Below are 20,664 nucleotides of genomic sequence, written 5' to 3'. Positions count from 1 at the left end.
AGACTGGGGCGCCTGGGTGGCTCAGTCAGTTAAGCATCTGACTTCGGCTCAGGTCATGATCTTGAGGTCCGTGAGTTAGAGCCCCGTGTTGGGGTCTGTGCTGACACCTCAGAGCCTGGAGCCTGCTTCAGATTCTCTCTTTGCCCCTTCCCCACTCATGCTCTGTCTCTATTTCTCTCTCTCAAAAATAAATAAACATTAAAAACATTTAAAAAAATAACCAAAAGACTAAAAAATCTGTCCTTCCCAGAGGAAATGGAAATTCTGCAAGCTTACTTCTTCCCTGGGTCTCTAGCCTGCTTACCTATCCAGCAGACTTTGACTTGTCAGCCTCCATAACTGCATTAGTCGATTCCTTAAAATAAATCTCAATCTCTGTCTCTTTCTATGTCTCTCTCTCTCTCTCTCTCTCCCTCTCTGCACACACACACACACACACACACACACACTATATTGGTTCTATTTCTCTGGAGAACCCTGACTAATACCGTAGTGAACATTTAACTTACCTGTATGTAAGGTTCAATTTAGCTCTGTGTAAAATTCTACTCACTTAAGTGGAGGCTTCCTAATACATAACTTGAAAACTCCTTTTCTCTGACTTATATTGATTTTCAAAGAGAGAAAGAGAAGAAGGGAAGGAGAGGGAAGAAAGAGACACAGAGAGACACATACAGAGAATATATTATCTTTATGTTCTATTAGGCTTTTAATTCTAAGGTGGGGAGAAATTAGGTATCTCATGTATAACATGGACGACCACGGAGGTGTTCAACCCTGTGATGATCCAGACCCTTTAATCCATCCTTCTCCTCTACCCATCAGTATCTAAAGTAGTCCCTGGTTTATGTTATGCTATGTTATGTTATGTTATGTTATGTTATGTTATGTTATGTTAAAACTTTATTTTATTTTTAAACTTTATTTTAGTTTTTAAAATAAAATCTTTCGTATATCTTCTTTCTTCCCCTCTACCATGGCCCTGAAGCTTTACATCAGATATGGGACAAAATCCCTCACTACTTTTCATCCACCAAGCTGTGGCCAGACTAACTTTCCTAAGCCCCATTTTCATCATTCTCCTTTATTTCCTGAAAACTCAGAAGAAACTTTTTTCTGACTTTTAAGGCCCTGCTTATCTGTATCCTTTATGTATACATTTCTCTATATCATACTACAACCTTTGCATTTTTTCCCATGAAACTTAATCTACTTGGAGGGTCATCTCCCTTTTCTATGGCAAAGTCTTATGCTCCCTTTGGGACCCATGTACAGCTCTGTGTGTGCCTTCTTTAATGCCTCTGCTTCTCACTGATTTTCTTCTCCTGTGACCTAAGACAGTTATATTCAAAAGCTTTGTCCAGAAAAACATTTTAAGTAGTCTTTATATGTTATACATAAAATCTTACACTGTTCCTATTTCCTATATGAAGGTCTTGAATAAAGAAAATAATGGAGGGGCACCTGGATGATTCAGTGGGTTGAGCTACTGACTCTGGCTCTCGCAGTTCATGAGTTTGAACCCCACATGATCTTGCAGTTCATGAGTTTGAACCCCACAAAGGGCTCACTGCTATCAGGCTGTCAGTGCAGAGCCTGCTTCGGATCCTCTGTGCCCCTCTCTCTCTGCCCCTCCCACTCTGTGCGCTCTCTCTCTCTCTCCCTCAAAAAATAAATAAAACATTAAGAACAAAAAGAAAATATGAAAATAATGGAAAGTGCACTGTCATCTAGTGTGAACTTAATCTTTTTCAGAACTATTCTCTCTGCTTGAACAACCCTGCTGAAGTCCTGGTCCTGTTGTAATTAAGAGTTGTCCAACAAGAAATTTTAATTTACCCCTAAATCTAGGTCTTGGAAACATTGCAGACATATGTGGCTGTGTGTCCTTATCCTAATGATAGCATTGTGTTATTGACGGTGATGTATTTCCTAAAATATTTTCCCCATGCATTGTCACCTTAATCTTTCTTCTTTTTGCCTTACTTTTCTTTCTGAAAACTTTCTCTATTGTCCACATATAATGATGGAGTGATATGTTTTTAAGTTAAGATTTCTGTTAAAGTTGCTACAATGGCTTAGTTTTCAAATTCATTTCAGGGCTTATTCATGCAGAGACATTCTCCTAGTCATTAGAGCTCTTTTCCACTGAGGGATGATCCAGGGACCAGAGCTCACCAAGTTTGTTCTCATTGTTTCAGGGCCACCAAGTGTGAAAGGAAACAGAAGCAAGACGGCGTCCAGATCATCTGTGAAGGGGCTGCAGTGCTCGGTGGTGTGGGGCACACTTCTTGCTGAGCCAAGAGCTGCTGGTTTTCTGGCACTGGTGCGGTGCTGCCATTTCAGCTACACTGAGTGAAATACAAATACAACTGCAGTGTGCGAGCGGCCACTCCAAGAAATGAGAAGGGGCAAGGCAGATGCTATACCAAAAGTGAAAAATATGACAGATACCAAAAACTGAAAGTAAACAAACAAAAACCATGGGGTTGTTAAAATGGAACCTTTAAACATTTTTTTCAATGTTTATTTTTGAGAGAGAGAGAGAGAGAGAGACAGAGCGTGAGTAGGGAAGGGACAGAGAGAGAGGGAGACACAGAATTCAAACCATCTCCAGGCTCTGAGCTGTCAGCACAGAACCCACAAACCGTGAGATCATGACCTGGGCTGAAGTCGGACGACCAACCGACTGAGCCACCCAGGCGCCCGTAAAATGGAACCTTTAAAGGGGGATCCAGTCCACATAGATGCTACTAGCTAGATAGATTTAAAGTAATCTGGAGGGCACCTGGGTGGCTCAGTCGGTTGAGTGTCTGACTTTGGCTCAGGTCATGATCTTGTGGTTCGTGGGTTCCAGCCCCACGTCGGGCCCTGTGCTGACAGCTCACGGCCTGGAGCTTGCTTCAGATTCTGTGTCTCCCTCTCTCTCTACCCATCCCCCATGCTCTCTCTCTCTCTCTCAAAAGTAAATAAACATTAAAAAAAAATAAAGTAATCTTGGAAATAGTTTCCTAAAGCAGGTCAAAAAGAAAATTCCTGAGTCCCTATGAATCATTATATTTACTTATTTATGCAGCACAGTTTCCTATATTTATTGGTCTCTTATTTTCTCTGTAAAATACTGGACAGAGTAATCAAAGGCATTGCCAATAATGGATACTTATCAATCTTCCTCTTTATGTAAATGTAAGCCAACAAAAACGGATGGGAGTGATAAAAGTGACCACGTCAAGGATCTGAAAACCAGCAAAGGCTGGCTTCTGCAAGTATGTGCTCGCTACTTGCATGACCATAAAGTGGTGACAGGAAGGAAATATTTGGACACCGGAGAGTTCACTAGCCTAGTACAGTCACTCCGGACACATACATAACCACTTCCCACTGAGAAACCTGTAACAGACACTGCTCATTAATCAGGTCAGGCTTTCTTGCTCAACCTATTCATGGCTTCAGAATTCTTCATAATGATTTTACCTCTTAAATACCACTCAATCAATTCACTTTTGTTCATCTCCCCTTCTATCACCCAAGTCCAAGCTATCAACATTTCTAGCCTAGATTGTTAAGACTCTTCTAATTGATTGCTTGGATTTCCCCACCTCCAGCCAATTTTCCATAATGCAGTAAGATCTATTTAAACTCAGATTTGATGTATCATTCCTTTTCTTACAACCCTTTAATGATTATAAACAGGGCTTATAAAGCTCTGCGTTTCTAGAGCCTCACTGTTTTCTAACTCTCTCCAACTCCTTGTGCTCTAGCTACATTGGCTTGGCTTTCCTTCAATTTGCCATGCTACTTCCAGCTTCCCCTACTCCCCTCAGCCCAAAATACTCTTCACCAGACCTCCCCAATTTTTGTTTTTGTCTTCCTGTTATTCAGATCTCAGTTTAAATATTATTTCCTTAGGAAAATCAGTTGACTATGTAGAATTGATAATAATAATAAATATACATATACATATAATTCATAAATTGTGCATCCTTTTTTTTTAGTTTATTTATTTTGAAAGACAGAGAGAGAGAATGCATGCAGCATGAGTGGGGGAGGGGCAGAGAGAGAGGGAGAGAGAGAGAGAATTCCAAGCAGTCTCCTCGATGTCAGCACACAGACCTTGACATGGGGCTCGATCTCATGAATGATGAGATCATGACCGGAGCCAAAATCAAGAGTTGGACACTTAACCAACTGAGCCACCCAGGTGCCCCTACACAGTATTTTTTGTATCAGCCAAATTTTGTAATAAACTTTTGTGTGCATATATATCCCTGATCCCCCTTTTTAGGATCAGTTATTAAAAATTTACCAACACACATTTGATGAGCTCCAGTGGTCACAGGGCTAATTGTCTGTATTGGTTTCCTTCCCTTTCTTGTTTTAGTTCCCTGTTCCTTTACTGGGATCCTTGTTTCCTGGGATCATCTCCAAAACACCTCTTTATAATCAAATCCTCATCTCAGGATCTGTTTTGTGGGGGACTCAAACCATGACAGTCATGGAGTGTATGCGTTATCTACCATTTTATCCCCTGTACCTAACAAGCATGGCATAAATACTTGTTGAGTGAATAAAATAAGCACGACATCCCAGAGAGCCACTACTAACCAGGTGAACTTGTTGAAGTCTTTTCACTCTGGCAAGCTGGCACATGGAGTCGGCTTGGGTCTGTGGCCTACAGTACCCCTGCAATTCATCTGTGATGGGCCAGTCTTTCATCTAAAGATATGTAGGGAATCTATGTGGGGCCCTTAGAAAAGAAAAATCAATGTGTACCAGTGCCAAATGAGGTAAAACCAGACAGTGAACTTAAGTGATGCGAAGGAAAAAGAGAGCTCCCCTGAGGAAGGAGGAAAGAAGAAGAAGTGGTGGCAGGAAGGTGAGATGAAGTTGCTGAGAGTTACTGAACACTGCTTGGAACCTAGCATCCTCTGAATATGTGAGCGAGTGTGTTCAAGTGACGACTGTGAGGGTGGAAGGAAGGGAAAGATGAAATTTCTTTTTTAAAAAGAATGTTTTACTTATTTTTGAGAGAGAGAAAGAGGTGGGGCAGGGCAGAGAGAGGGGATCAGAAGCGGGCTCTGCACTGACAGCAGTGAGCCTGATGCGGGGCTTGAACGCGTGAACCAAACTCACGAATCATGAGATCACGACCCGAGCCAAGGTCTGACACTCAACCAACCGACTGAGGCCCCAGGAGCCCCGAAAGATGCAATTTCTAACGGCAACTGCTTCTGCCTGCTGTTGTTTTTGCAGGATTGGCAGAATTTAAAACATGTGGTCTCAGTTGAGGCAAATGATAGAAAGAGATTAAACAGATTACTATTCTGCATAAAACAGTAGGATCATAATTTGAGGAGGGAGTTGGGAAGAGCCTGGAAAAGGAATAGTCCATGAGGGACATTTTGAGAGAGTAGAGGGCTGACCAGTGTGGTGCAGCAGGGGAGTAATATGAAATCCTTAGAAGGCAGAAAGTCAGAACACAAATTTTCTTGGAAATTGCCGAAATTTGGGGCAGGGCACTGAATTTCCCAAACTTAAGTTTTGTAGGGCAGTACTATGTCACCTGACATCTAGGTTAAATCTAGAATGACTGGATTTGAGAGCTGGAAGGACTTCAGTTCACTGTTGATCTTTCCCCTGGCATTGTGAAGATTACATCTACGGACAAAGTGTAATTGCAAGCCTTTGCTGAACAGCGATTCTGTCCTTCCTTCAGATGGTATGTTCCTCTTGGATCCTTCTGGACAATTTTTATCAGCAGTGTATTCCTATTATGGAAGCTTACTGTTTGATCCTCAATTTAGACGTACAAGAAAGAAAAGGAAAAAAATATTGACCACAGTGGTTTAAAGTTCACCTGAGTTTTTCTTAGAAATCTTTCCAAGTCTTAACCATTATCCTTTCATCCTAAAGTGGAGAGATTTAAATAACATTTTTGCCAGGCCTTCATGATTAAGAGTTAGGATATGAAAAGTTTTTGGCTGGCAGAGTGGCTGATTACATATTTCTTTCACTTCATACCTACACGTTAATCTTTGTGATAGTTAATACATCGTACATGGTGGAGCTGATTAAAGTTCTTCAGCCCTTTTATTTTGATAAAAGTATTTACCTGTGAGGAATATCACTTTACATCACCTTACATGTAGGGTTGTCTTGAGCTGTGTGAGGACTGACACAGAGTGGGGCATATCTTTAGTCTCAGTTTACAGTCTGAGACTAAAAATAGTGATAGATAGGTTCATTAAGTTCAACAACAATAACAAATAGTTATGAAACCCCAGTCATATGCCAGACACTGTGTTAAGTGCGGTTAGAGGCAGGATTTTTTAAAAAGTTTATTCATTTATTTTGAGAGAGAGAGAGAGAGAGAGAGAGAGAGAGAACAAGCAGGGGAGGAGCAGAGAGAGAGGGAATGAGAGAGAATCCCAAGCAAGCTCCACACTGTCAGCATGGAGCCTGATACAAGGCTTGAACTCAGGAACCATGAGATCATGACCTGAGTCAAATCAAGAGTCAGTAGCTCAACCAACTGAGCCCCCCAGATGCCCCGGGATATTTTTTTTTGAACATGTTGTTTCATTTCAGGAATTCAGTCTTGGGGGGATACCAGACATGCAAATATATAATTTCAATACTGAGTGGTAAATGTTTGATGGCACTATATATACTTTTTCGTTATGGAGTCAGGGAACAGATGGTAATTATGAGTCTTTTCAAAGAGCAGTTGGGAAAGCTTCACAGAGGAGGTGGCATGTTAGCTGGAACTTAAAGCATGAGTAGGAGATATCAGGCTTAAAGAATGGAAGGGAATTATAGGCATGAGAGAAAAGAATTTGTGCAAAGTCACAAAAGCATAAATATGGAGGACGTATTTTGGCAGTGGTGGGTAGTGTGAACAGAATAGACAGCAGACTACTGTTTCTGGATCACTGAATTGGCTCTCTCAGAACTTCTTAGTAGGTAGGACAAAAAGGGAAATAATCAAATTATTCCTATCAACTCTGACTTCCCTGAAGGTATTATGATACACAAATTCATTCATTTATTCCTTCAGTCACTCAACATGTATTAATTGCTTGCCTAGTATGTGCCAAGCATCTGGCTGGACACTGATGATATTGCAAAAAGTAGAGACAGACTGAATCCTTAACCTCGTGGAACGTTAGCAGCTGTGTTTTCTGTTGAGTTCATTCAGTTTAGCTCATCCCACTGACTCCTGTCAAAGGAGTCAAATGCTGTGTGAGATTAAGAAAATTTAGAAATGTGTGGTTATTTTCATGTATTACCTAGATGGGATGTGACAGCCAATTTTATGTATCAACTTGACTGGGCCACTGGGTGCCCAGATATTTGGTTAAACATTATTCTGGGTATGTTTGTGAGGGCATTGCTGGATGCAGTTAACATGTGAATATGTAGATGGAGTAGAGGAGATTGCCCTCCCTAATATGGGCCTCTTCTAATCAGTTGGAGGTCTGACTACGGACAAAAGGCTAAGTAAGACAGAATTCTCTCTCTTTGCTGGACTGAGCTGAGGCCATGGTTTTCCTGCCTTTGGACTTCAACTCAGACTGGAGCTCATGCTATTGGCTCTCCTGGGTCTCCAGCTTGCTGGAGTGTATACCTTGGGACTTCTCAGCCTCCATAACCACATGAGCCAATTCCTGATATTAATCAGATATAGATATTGATATAAACCTATTGATTCTATTTCTCTGGAGAACCCAGATTAATACAGCGGAATAAAAGACAAAACAACGTCCAGTAGCAGAATAGCTCTGCCTGAAGTCTGCTTCTTCACCATTTAAAATATCGCAATTTATTAAGAGATCTGGCTTACAACTTAAATGGAATGTCCAGCAAATGAAAAGTGTAACTTGGAAGACAGAACACTGAGGAGATAGACCACATGATGATTCTAATGAGTGAAAAGAAAAATGTATTGCTGCCTACACACATCTAAAACAAATAAAACCACACCAAACCACAAAACAGTTGATAAAACTGGGGTGTCTGGGTGGCTCAGTTGGTTAAGTGTCTGACTCCTGGTTTCAGCTCAGGTCATGATCTCACGGTTTTGTGGGCTTGAGCCCTGCTCTGCACTCTACACTGACATTGCAGAGCCTGCTTGGGATTCTCTCTCTCTCTCTCTCTCTCTCTCTCTCTCTCTCTCTCTTTGTCCCTCCCCTGCTGGCACTCTCTCTCTCTCAAAAAATAAGTAAACTTAAAAAAAGTTGATAAACTTTGTTTTAAATGTTTAATTTTTGAGAAAGAGAGAGCACAGTGGGGGAGGGGCAGAGAGAGAGAGAGAGAGAGGGAGACACAGAATCTGAAGCAGGCTCCAGGCTCCAAGCTGTCAGCACAGACCCCGATGCAGGGCTTGAACCCACGAACTGTGAGATCAGAACCTGAGACAAAGTCGGACACTTAACTGACTGAGCCACTCAGGTGTCCTAATAAAATTTTTGGGTTGAATGCATGTTATTAAGAAGATAAGATGCTGGGCTTCTCTGATACTTTATACTCTCATTTTTTTGAAATAGGAGTGATCTTAATAATTAATTGGCTCTGTAAGAAAAAATGGCTTAGGATCAACTACCCTAAAAAATGTTAATAATGAGAGATCTCAGAAATTTATACAAGATAACAATTCATTTAGTGTTCTAGAGGCATATTTTGCAAGTACTTTATCTCAAGGGATTAACTACTAAACCAAACTGCTTAAACTGAGAGATTTCTATGAGTGTTTTATTGAGATTTTAATGGCTTGGTGGGCGTTTGGTGACACTAACCTTAAAAATTTTCCAGGCTAAAATTATCTCAGTAATACCATGGTGCAGAACTTTGGAGTCCTAGTTGTCACTTTATTATGCATGGGAGAGACTCAGAACTGTCTTATGAGGGAGGGAAGCTTTGGTCTTGTCTAGAGTGCTCATCCCCCCCCTCCCCATTTCCATGTAAGTGAAATGCCTTTTTATCAGGATACTTCTTAGTTAGAATCTTCATTTTTCACTAAGACATGGCATTTCTCTTCCCAGCTGAGCTGATTATGAAAGCATATGGGTCTGCCTTTAATTGGCAACAAGAATATTTGCACTTTAAGCCCATGTCAGCAAATGCAGTGCTTCTTGGTCAATACTAATCAAAAGCTGAGTTATGAAATATAATTTTTATTTATGGAACATTGACTAAAAGTTATGCAGCACATTCGTTCCTCTAGATACTCTAAAATCAATCCTTGAATTAAGGCAGACAATCAGCACCTCGCCCCTCATAGAACTGCTATAATGAACTGGGCTTTGGAATTCATTATGCATCTCCAGTGAAGGAAGTGCTAAGAAACTCAGAGGCAAATTCATGAGCTACCCAAAGCAAACCTAAAGAACTTTATATTGTTTATTTTTATACAATTTTCCCTACAGAATCATCTGTTTTTTTAAAAAAAAATTATTGAGGTTAAAAAAACATAAAATTTTGGGGGCACCTAGGTGGCTCAGTCGGTTCAGCGTCCAACTTCAGCTCAGGTCATGATCTCACCATCTGTGACTTCAAAGTCCTGCTTTGGGCTCTGTGCTGACAGCTCAGAGCCTGGATCCTGCTTCTGATTCTGTCTTCTTCTCTCTGCCCCTCCCCCACTCACACTCTGTCTCTCTGTCTCTCAAAAATGAATGTTAGGGGTGCCTGGGTGGCACAGTCAGTTGGGCATCCGACTTCAGCTCAGGTCATGATCTCATGGTTTGTGAGTTTGAGCTCTGTGTCGGGCTCTGTGCTGACAGCTCAGAGCCTGGAGCCCACTTCGGATTCTGTGTCTCCCTCTCTCTGTGCCCCTCCCCCACACTCTCTCTCTCTCTCTCTCTCTCTCTCTCTCTCTCAAAAATAAAGATTAAAAAAAATGAATGTGGGGCGCCTGGGTGGCGCAGTCGGTTAAGCGTCCGACTTCAGCCAGGTCACGATCTCGCGGTCTGGGAGTTCGAGCCCCGCGTCGGGCTCTGGGCTGATGGCTCGGGGCCTGGAGCCTGTTTCCGATTCTGTGTCTCCCTCTCTCTCTGCCCCTCCCCCGTTCATGCTCTGTCTCTCTCTGTCCCAAAAATAAATAAACTTTGAAAAAAAAAAATTAAAAAAAAAAAAAAATGAATGTTAAAAAAAAAGAAAAAAGGAAAATAACAAAATTTTAAAGTGAACAATTCAGTAATCATGAATTCATAAATTCACAATGCTGTACAAAACACCACCTCTATCTAGTTCCAAAATTGTTTTATTACTCCAAAAGAGTTTTTTGACTTTTTTTTTTTTTTTCCCCTGGGTGGCTCAGTTGGTTAAGCATCTGGCTCTTGATTTTGGCTCAGGTCATGATCTCGGGGGTTCATGAGTTCGAGCCTCGTGTCTGGCTCTGTGCTGACAGCACAGAGTCTGCTTGGGATTCTCTCTCTCCCAATCTCTCTCTGCCCTTCCCCCATGTGTAAAAAAGTCTAATAATAAGCCCCAGTGCAGGAAGTTGAGGAGGAGGAATCAGGAAATATGAGAAGAACCAAGAAATCATTTTGTGGAAGCCAAATGAAGAAGGAGTTTCAAGAAGGGAGTGGTCAACAGAAGCCCTTGCCAGAAATATCATGTAAAATAAAGATGCAAATGAGGCTGCTAAATTGATTAATTAGGAAGCCACCAGTGATTTTTGTGGAAGTTGTGTCCTTGTAGTGTGCGGTTAGAGGAGAAACTGGTGAAACTAAAAAACAACTGGCAGCATAGTGACAGAGACAGAAAAGAAGCTGTGGTCGGAAGGCAAAGCAAATTTGAGGGAATATTTTTTTTTAATGAGGGTTACTTAAGCTAAACATAATTTAGTAGGTGGAGGAAACCTGACAGATAGTCTTGGCTATGCAACCAGCTACAGCATGACCTTGAGCAAAGCACCTCACATTTCTAGTTTTGATTTTCTTATCCATGAAGCACAGTGGCTGAACTAGATTATGTCTAAGATTCCTTCCTGCTTTAGTGTTCTAAAGGATAATCGTTAGTGGAAGGAATATATAAATATAATGAAAACAGTAAAGCAATTTTGAAAGTACAATAACATACTCATCGTATAGTGTCATTTTTATTAATCTACCTGAAATGCTGATCTTTAATAAGGTTTTATGATATCATAATGAAAGAAAGGAATCCAGTGAGCATTTACTATCACAAACAAAAAAGTTTGTTTTGTCTTATACAATCAACTGTTAAATAATTTGAAAGTCATAATAGTGGTTGATGTGGATTGTAGTTGATTATAAATGGCCTTAAGTTTTTGAAATTTCTCCCATCGAGAGATAAGGTCTATGTTCCTTCCCCCTGAATTGAGATAAGCTCTATGTCTGTTTAGCCATTACAATGGGAGGCAGTGACACTGATTCTGAGTAGTGAAGAGAGTGAAGGCTTCTACCTTCTGCCTCTTGCCGTATTAACTCTTTGAACCCATGCTGCCAAGCTTTAAGGATGTCCAAGCAACCCTGTTGAAGAGTCCTACATAGAAAAGAAATGAGCTCCACTCCACCCCCCACCAACCAGCCAACAGCCGTGGTTGACTACTGATTTGCCAGCTATGTGAGTGAACCAACTTGGACAAAGATGTTCAATACCCATTAGCTTGAGATACTCTAGTTGACACAACATGGAGCATGGAAAAGCTGTTCTCACTGATCCCTGCCCACATTTCAGATTTATGGGCAAAATAAATTATTGCTGTTTTAAGCCACAAACTTTGGGGATGGTTTATAATGCAGCAATAAGTGATTGGATCATGCAGTTAACATTTATTCACTGGTAATCATGTAAGCCAAACATAATCTGTATGGGTGGTTCTTCTTCCATGCCATATATGTATTTGTGAAAACCCTTGTATTTCACAAAATTGCATACTAATTGCACATAGAGTTTATGAGGAAAATAGGATTGAGGTGGATCACTCAAAACCTATAGAATTTTGAAAAGAGAGTCCTAACTAAAACAGTAACAATCGTATTTAAAAAACATCAGCCATAGCACAGTAATTTGACATCTGCTATAGACACATTCTTCCAGATAACTTTCCTCTGGCAAGGGAAATAAAAGCAAAATGAAACTATTGGGACTATACCAAAATAAAAGCTTTTGCACAATGAAGGAAACCATCAACCAAACAAAAAGGCAGCCTTCCAAATGGAGAAGATATTTGCAAATGATATATCTGATAGGGGGTTAATATCTAACATATATAAGATTTATACAACTCAACACAAAAAAACCCAAATAATCCAATTAAAAAATGGGCAGAGGACTTGAATAGACATTTTTGCAAAGAAAACATACATATGGCTAATAGACACATGAAAAGTTGCTCAATATCACTACTCATCAGGGAAATGCAAATTAAAAGCACCATGAAGTATCACTTGACTACCATTCAGGATGGCTAAAATAAAAAACACGAGCATTAACAAGTGTAGGCAAGGAGGTGGAGAAAAAGGAACCCTCATGCTCTTTTGGTGGGAATGCAAACTTATTCAGCCATATGGAAAACAGTATAAAGTTTCTTCAAAAAATTAAAGATAAAATTACCATATGATCCAGTAATTACACTATTGGGTATTTACCCAAAGAAAATGAAAACACTAATTTGAAAAGATATATGTGCCCCCATGTTTATTGCAGCATTATTTATAATAGCCAAGATATGGAAACAACCCAAGTGTCCCTGGATAGATGAATGTATAAAGAAGATGTGATACACACACACACACACACATTATATATATATGTATATACATGTATATATATAATGGAATATTACTTAGTCATAAAAAAGAATGAAATCTTGGCATTTGCAATAACATAGATGGATCTAGAGGGTATAATGCTAAGTTAAATAAATAAGAGTAAGACAAATACCATATGATTTAGTTTGTATGTGGAATATAAGAAACAACAAATGAACAAAGGAAAAAGGAGACTAACAAAAAAACCACACTCTTAAGCGCAGAGAAAAAATTGTAGGTTGCCAGATGGTAGGTGCCTGGGGGGTCGGTGAAATAGATAACTCAGATTAAGAGTACGCATATATTATTGAGCACTGAGAAATGTATGGAATTGTGGAATCATTATACTGTACACCTGAAACTAACATAACACTGTGTGTTAATTATAGTTGAATAAAAAATGTTTTAAAGAATGGAAAAAATTTAAAAATATAAACCATAACAAATCTTTACTGTCATTTGCATTAGAATCATAGTGCCTCCTCATCAGCCTTATAACCTGGGGTTCATGTTTCCTTAAAGACGTTTTTACGTACAGTTTCAACATACAGCTGTATAAACTGGAAAGCATAGGAGTTCTTAAAGGCACTAAATCAACTCCTTCTTGCACTAAATAAGACTCTGTTACAGAATTTTCATTTTTTTTCTTAAGGTCTTCATAAATTGCTAAAAATTTCTCTTCAACTGTGATAAAGCTTAATTCTATTGTCTCAAAAATAAACATTTTTAGAAGTTCAAAAGTGAACCAAGAGGATTTCCATGTTTACTGACATTCTTACTTATCAATTACACATGAGCTAATTGGCATGAAAGAAACCACACAAAAGAACAGATGGTATGAATGGTCAGGCTGTAAGTGGTGAACAGAGGACATATATCGATTGTAAAAGCCCAATCCTCTGTTGCCATAGTCCCTTGTTGTGGACTTTCGTCTTAGGATCTACCTTGTCCTGATGGACTTTTAGTTTTGAAGCCTCATAGAGATGGCTATTCTGTGTGGGTAGTATTTGGTACGGCTTTGATTTCAGTTTCTTTCACCAGATCCATCAGGAAAGGGGTGTCAGTGCTCTGTGCGGGCCCAGGGCCTAGAGCTAAGGGAAGGACACTGGCAGAAGAGGTTAAATGGACTGCTTTTCTGCTGGAAATGCTGGTGTGAGGAAACCTTGTCCTGGGTCAAGGATGACTTTGTCACTGGTCTTGGAGGGAGTGTCATAGATGGTTTCCTCAAAGAGGAGGTCGTCAGCTAACATAGACTTTGTGGTAAAAAAAAAAAAAACAAAAAACTCACCAGGAGTACTGTGTCCTGTTTTGTCCACTGTCTCAAGCCTGGATTGATCAAGAGGAAGTTCTGGACTCAAAGTAGCATCCTAAAGAATGAATTTAGAAAGACAGATGTTAAGAAGTGACATTTCCCTGTATGTGGGAAGGGTTACACTCTATTTTTTTCCTTCATTTAAATATAAGCAAATCATGTTATAGTTGATTTGAATCTATGATGGATTTTGATATAGGATGTAATACAGAAATTTGTTCTGAAAGGAAAACATGCATTGATACAGTGGTAAAATATGATCAACTGCCTTCTGGACTAACTGAATCTGCCTAGGTAGGGTTAACTAAAAACTGAAATACGATGAATTGCCAATCATGTTTGAATTTATGAATTCCTTCATTTAAAGAGGGAATAGAGCCTAGTTAGCACTTTCACTTATCAATATCCCAGTTTTTGGCATAAGTTAAATGGATATAGCTTTAAATGAAATATAAAAATTATTGCAGAATTTATTATTTTTACTTTTGAAGACATTATACTTATAAAATCCTCACAGATAAATAAAGGTAAGACCTTAAGATTTAAGAACAAACTTATAAAGTAAACCTATGCTTATATTTATTTCTCAAAGTCAAAATTAAATTATATATTCTGCTTTAAGTATTCTTTTCAGTTCATGAACATGTGTTTGTTTTATCAAAACAGCAAGTCCTGACACTAATTGAAATAAAGATCTAACTATGGTGAAGAGAATTTTGAATTTTAGGGTATTTGAAAAGTAAGTTGTATCCTATTAACACAGAAAATATAAATGGCAACCAAGTACTGCCTGTAAAAAACAGAAAAAAAATGTAATTAGCATTGCAAAGAAGATTTTGTTCTGTTCAGTCCTTAAGTGGATTTTTTTTTTCTCATGGAAAGCTTCGTTCCTATTTGAAGAGCGAAAGAACAATAAGCTCACTTACCTTTGTGATATCGGCAAGGAGTGTGGGCAGCACTGACTGGAAGTCGGGATCGGAGCCTGGCAATGACCCCAACAATTCTGCAGGTGAAAAATCACAAGGTTTGAGTATTTCTTTCTTTTTCTTTTTTTCTTTTGTGGTTGGGGCACTAAAACAGTCAGAGTTGAAAAATGTGGCAATAATCAGTTTTTAAGGAGTGGTGTAGCAAATCATTTAGAAATCAGCATCACATACACTAATAGTCACTGATATGAGTAATAAATTGAAAGACAAATGCGGGGGTAAATCTTACATGTATATGTGATAAGAACAGTTATTAAAGTAGGCTTTTAGGATGTTTAGCTTTACTGTATAGATTTGGATCAAGCAGGCAGGTTGATTGGCTAGGCCAGTGGGGATGAAGACACAACTAAGCTAACAAAGAAAGAAATAGCTAGAATAAATGCTGGAACCAAGGGCCATTTGCAGATTCTACTTCTACCTTGAAGCCCGATTCTCAGAACATCTCAGAAGTTTGAACAGAGATAAACCAGAGTACCAAATGGTCTCTGAGATGAGTCTGAAGCTCACCTTTTCTTGCCTAGGAGATTCCCTTGCCCTGCATGTTGTGCCAAGAGACCTTTTGATGTTTTCCAGTGTTGAGTTTGACTGCCTAAACCAGAGAAATAGAACCGGCAGAGAATGCCAGTTTCATGCCATGTCATACTAAAATGGCATTTCTAGTGTCCATCTATTATGCCAAGAGTGCTGGGCTTAGTGAAGAGTTCTAGGCTCCTGGGTTCCTTCAGCTACCCTCTGAGAATCCTGAGTGTGCCTGATGATCTTGTTGACTTTCTTAGATCCACTCTTCTCTTCTCTCCCTGGTACTCTCTGCCCTAGGATGTTGACTTATATGGACTATATCAATGGTTTTCTGCTCTCTGGCTTTGGGATGGCTTAGACTATGAGGCAAACCCTTAATGTCTAGAGGTAGTAATGGGGCCTTGCTACTTTTGGCTCCAGGGAACTGTCCTATTCCTTTGTGTATTAGGGAAGACTTTATAAATAGTCCCTTTATCAAACTCTCCTCATGTCATCCTATTCTATTCTAATAATGTGCCATCCATTTCCTTCTGGGACTCAACCAATTTACTGGGTGAGGGAATCTGGGTTGTGCCAATGGAACAGAACTGTCCGTGGGTGCTTCTTTCCATCTGGACTCCATTGGATGACTGTAGTTGAACTACTGAACTGAAACTCTGGGCTTCTCCTGGACCTATTCTTGATGTGAAGTAGCACCAAAGGCTCATCCAATGAGACACAGGTTGGAGTGAGGAAAGAGAAATGATACCATATGTGATGTGCCTGTAACACAAATGATTGACTCTATAAGGCCCAAGTTAAAATGACAGTGACCCTGAGACATTCTACACCTCCTAGTGTCTCTGTCAAAATGAGGATAAATCCAGAACTATGAAATCACCAACTGACCATCAATGAACTGAATTGTTTCCACATCCAAGGATTTGTCTTCCTCTAGTGCTCTGCTGATTAGCTTTTTGAGGTCTGAAGCTGTGAGATAGATTTCTGGTTGCTTGTCTTCCTCCATCATTCCATGAGGGACTCCTTCACTCTCAATTTTGTTGGAATCAAAAGACAGGAGGTTACTCGCAGGGCTTTTTGCATCTGCAATGTCTCTCTTAAAGATGGCCAAAAGTCGCATCTCTGTGGAGCTTGAACTGTAGACAGCAGAGGACACATTCCACCCAAACCTGTTGTTACATGCCTTATAAAGACAGTCACTGTGTTTCTACAAAGATTCAAGACAGCTTCATCATCTTTGCTGATGGGCTCTTAAAGAATATCTCACTTCAAAGCTAGTTTAAATGTTTATTAGAAATTTGAAATGTGGAAGAAGAATTGACCTATATTTTAGTCCTTAGAACACTAGGCTGAAGAGGGGCTGCTAACTGCATCAAGTGATCATGGATTTTTATTCCTTCTGAAAAAGTGTTAATTGTCAAGAGTTGTTATTACTGACCAGTAGTTTTGGTGGTGTTAAAGTAAAGTCATGCAGTGCCAATCAGCAGGAAGGATGAATTGTCCTTTTTTCTATAACCTTCTTCAGGAAGGTCTATGAAATAGCAATACAGGACATAGAAATGGGACAATAGTATGTACACATTGTACCAAGTCAAAGCTTCAATTTTCAGGTTATTTCTCTTCTGCTTCTCTCAAGAAGTATTTTTTAATTAAAAAAGAAAATTCTAAAATAACAATCTTTTTCCTCAAGCTGCTTTTAAGATAACATCTTGGAAGAAAGGTGTGAAAAAAGAGAAAGGGAAGTACTATACGATTAACTATATTTATTATCATATTTATTGATTTAATGCCTTTTTGCATATAAAAATGAAATGGGATTCTCTGTAGCTTTGTCCTCCATGATCAGGTTTTACCTTTCAATTTATGCCATAAATCCACACAAAGGGATGCAAGAGTGTTTCAAAGGCCACAGGAACTGATAATGTTTACTCTTGGCAATTCTTTGGGCCACACAATCAGTCAGAATCTACAGTTCATTATTTCACTAGTCAATTTTAGGAGCCAAAGCTGGATTCTTATTACTGAGCTCTTCACGGTATTGTGGGCTCTGTCCCAGTTCAAACTGACCTTGGAACCAAGGAGAAAATTAGTTTCTCTCCTTTATTCCAGACTTAGGTTGGCTGCTTATACAAGTGTGCATTCAGACAGACAATTTCCCATCACAAATGACATTTAAGAAACTGTTAAAACACGCTTGCCTCAGAGAAAGGCATTTTTATGTTTTTCTAATTAGATTTTGAATTTTACAGGATACACTTTCACTGATCAAGTCATTGTTCACGTACTTATCTCATACAGTAATTTTGACTTAAGAGTTTTTTTAGTATGAATAATTGCTTAATTAATTAATTGATTATTTTTTTAACATGGTTAAACTTTAACATCAGCAAAGACATAAATCCAGCAATAGATCCAGATTTTGTGGGATCTCAAACTCATACAAATAAGTGTCTGTCTTCAAGAAAAACAATACAGCACATGGAGATAAAATTAAATACAGAAATGAATCTGTTTAAAGTAGAGAAGAAATTAAGAAACAATAAACATGTCTAAAAGCAGACACATAACTCAAGCATCACAAAATTCTGAATATATACATATTTCATTAGATATACCTCTGTAGAACTTTTTTTCTATTATTGTTTACAGCAATTAGTCTCATTTAAATAAGACACCAACAAAAAGCCATGGGCTTATCCCAGACTTTGTATGTAAAAATTACTTATAAAAGATCAGTATGTAAATCTGTGGGAGAAAAGGCACTATATTTCAAAATATTAGAAAAGTCCAAATTACCCATCTTTTCCTTTCTTTGGTCTTCATTTCACCAGGAGCAATGGGAACATGCAAGGGAGAAAGAATTTTTATGAAATTTATTAAGATATTCAATTAATCATTTCATATATCGGGGGAGGCGAGAGAGAGAGAGGGAGAGAGATTTCTTTCTATTGTGTTTGCCCAGGAATGTGTTGAAGGAAACACATTAAACTGCCATCAGAATTTGGATGGAATTGTGAGAGCCACATAAATCTCAGGAAGTAAACACCATTATATGATGTTTCTGATTAAGATTTCAGCCTTAGTTCATAGGCTGTATGTACTTTTGGTCTTCTTTGTAAACTCTTTGATTTCTTCATATTCTTCCCAAAGAGGCTGCAAATATATCCAATGTGTCTTACATTTTGGGTAGTGCTGGTGCCAGGAAGTTTTTTTGGAAAGTATTTTATAAATGGATTTCTCACCCTGTGAATAACATTAAATGATTTATTTAATCCTGAAGGTAATTTATCTGAGACTGGACACTGGAACTGGTGTTTTGTTGACTGATTGTTTTTCAAATTGTTTTAATCAGTAAGCCTTGAGGGAGTGGTACAATTCATCATGGAACAGGTTGCAAGAAAAATAAACACCTGTTTACTGAGTGGGTGGTCTGTACCAGGCAGTGTATATGCATCCTCATTTAATTTTTTCAACAACACAATCCCCATTTTACAGAACAAGGAACACACACAGAAAGGGAAAGTTGGCAGGTGGCAGAGCTGAGATTCAAACCCTATCCTGCTTGATTTCAAGTCTGGGCACACTGGCCATACCACTGCCTACTCATCAAACTTTGGTCATCAAACTGACAAATATATTTAGGACTCCTCTGGACGTATATATGAATTTAGTTTAGAAGCTATATTCAGTTTTCTCATTTTACCTTTCAGGTGAAATTTGTTGACAAGGACATTCTCTACATATGAAAGGATTTGTGTTGCTGCTCTTTCTGCCTGGGGTATGAATTCATTGAACTTTTGTCCCTTGGTAAAATGACTGAAAGAGACTTTGCTATGATTTTCCTTCTGTGCAAGCAGAGGAGGATCCATGACTCTCTAACTAGGGCTGCTCTGTGGGGCCTGCCTCTTGCTTCCTTTCAGCAGTGGCTTGTAGTTTGGAGAAGTAGGGCTCCCTGGGCCAAACACCTAGTTCTGCTCATTTTTTTTTAAAAAAAAATTGCACTGAAATGTAATTGTCACAAAACAAAGTGCACATGTTGATGGTGTACAATTTGGTAAGTTTGATATTATACACCTGTGAAACCATTACCACAATCAAATTAATTCCTCCCAAAGGTTTACTCATGCCCCTCTGAAATCCTTCCCTCCATCTTTTCTGCCTCACCCTCCCCAAGCAACTACTGATCTGTTTTGTCATTATAGATTAGTTTGCATGTTCTAGAGTCACACAGAAATGGAATCATAATATATTTATTTTTCTCTGTATTCTTTCACTCAACATACTTATCTGAGATGAAACCATATTGTTGTATATTCTAATAGTTGCTTCCTCTTTTGAGTAGTAGTCTGTGGTAATAATATTCCACAATTTGTGTATCTATTGCTCTGTTCATGGATATTTGGGTTATTTCCTACTGTTGCTAATACAAATAAAGTTGCTGTGGACAACTGTGAACTAGCCTTTGAAAGATTCTACCCTCTGACTAGATTAAATGGTTGTTAATAGTTTTCCATATTGCTTTAAAAGATAAAGCAATATTTAAAATTTTTTAACATTTTTATTTATTATTTTTGAAAGAGAGAGAGACACAGCATGAGCAGGGTAGGGGCAGAGAGAGAGGGAGACACAGAATCCAAAGTAGGCTTCAGGCTCTAAGTTGTCAGCACAGTGCCTGACGCGGGGCTGGAAACCACCAACCGTGAGATCATGACCTGAACCGAAGTCGGTCGCTCAACCGACTGAGCCACCCAGGTGCCCCAAGATAAAGCAATATTTAAAGTTGATCTTTTTCTGTGCATCCTTAGAATTGTGTTAATCATAGACATCCTCATAACTTCCCAGTTGTGTCTGGGAGAAATAAATGAGGTCACTGATAACAAATGTACTTAGGAAATTATAGATCAGGTTTTGTACAAACGAACTAAATAAAGACAGTACCAGGAGACTCATAGTGTTTTAGGGGATCTGGCTCCATGAGGAAGCAATTTCCTTCATTCTAAGTTTACTTTACAATATTCTGAGCATTGTTAGTTATGATTAAAAGCTTGCCATACTTATAAGCATATCTTTT

General features: G+C 38.9%; 1 protein-coding gene across 1 annotated transcript in view; it reads right to left on the bottom strand.

Moving 5' to 3' along the window:
• The window catches only part of IMPG1 (interphotoreceptor matrix proteoglycan 1), a 131,706-nt gene that overhangs the window by 56,687 nt on the left and 54,355 nt on the right, over positions 1-20,664 (bottom strand). The window contains exons 9-12 of the mRNA XM_047103019.1: positions 18,390-18,410; positions 16,482-16,729; positions 15,015-15,091; positions 14,065-14,143 (exon numbers count right to left, since the gene is read on the bottom strand). Coding sequence (XP_046958975.1) covers positions 14,065-14,143; positions 15,015-15,091; positions 16,482-16,729; positions 18,390-18,410 — 425 coding nt within the window. The remainder of the gene's footprint in view (positions 1-14,064; positions 14,144-15,014; positions 15,092-16,481; positions 16,730-18,389; positions 18,411-20,664) is intronic.

Source organism: Lynx rufus, unplaced genomic scaffold (genome assembly GCF_022079265.1).
Source record: "Lynx rufus isolate CCGP_SWC_20201006 ecotype Redwood Valley unplaced genomic scaffold, mLynRuf1.p SCAF_6, whole genome shotgun sequence".
In the NCBI taxonomy this organism is placed as follows: domain Eukaryota; kingdom Metazoa; phylum Chordata; class Mammalia; order Carnivora; family Felidae; genus Lynx; species Lynx rufus.
The sequence above is the reverse complement of the archived record's forward strand: the minus strand, read 5'-3'. Positions and strand labels throughout refer to the sequence as shown.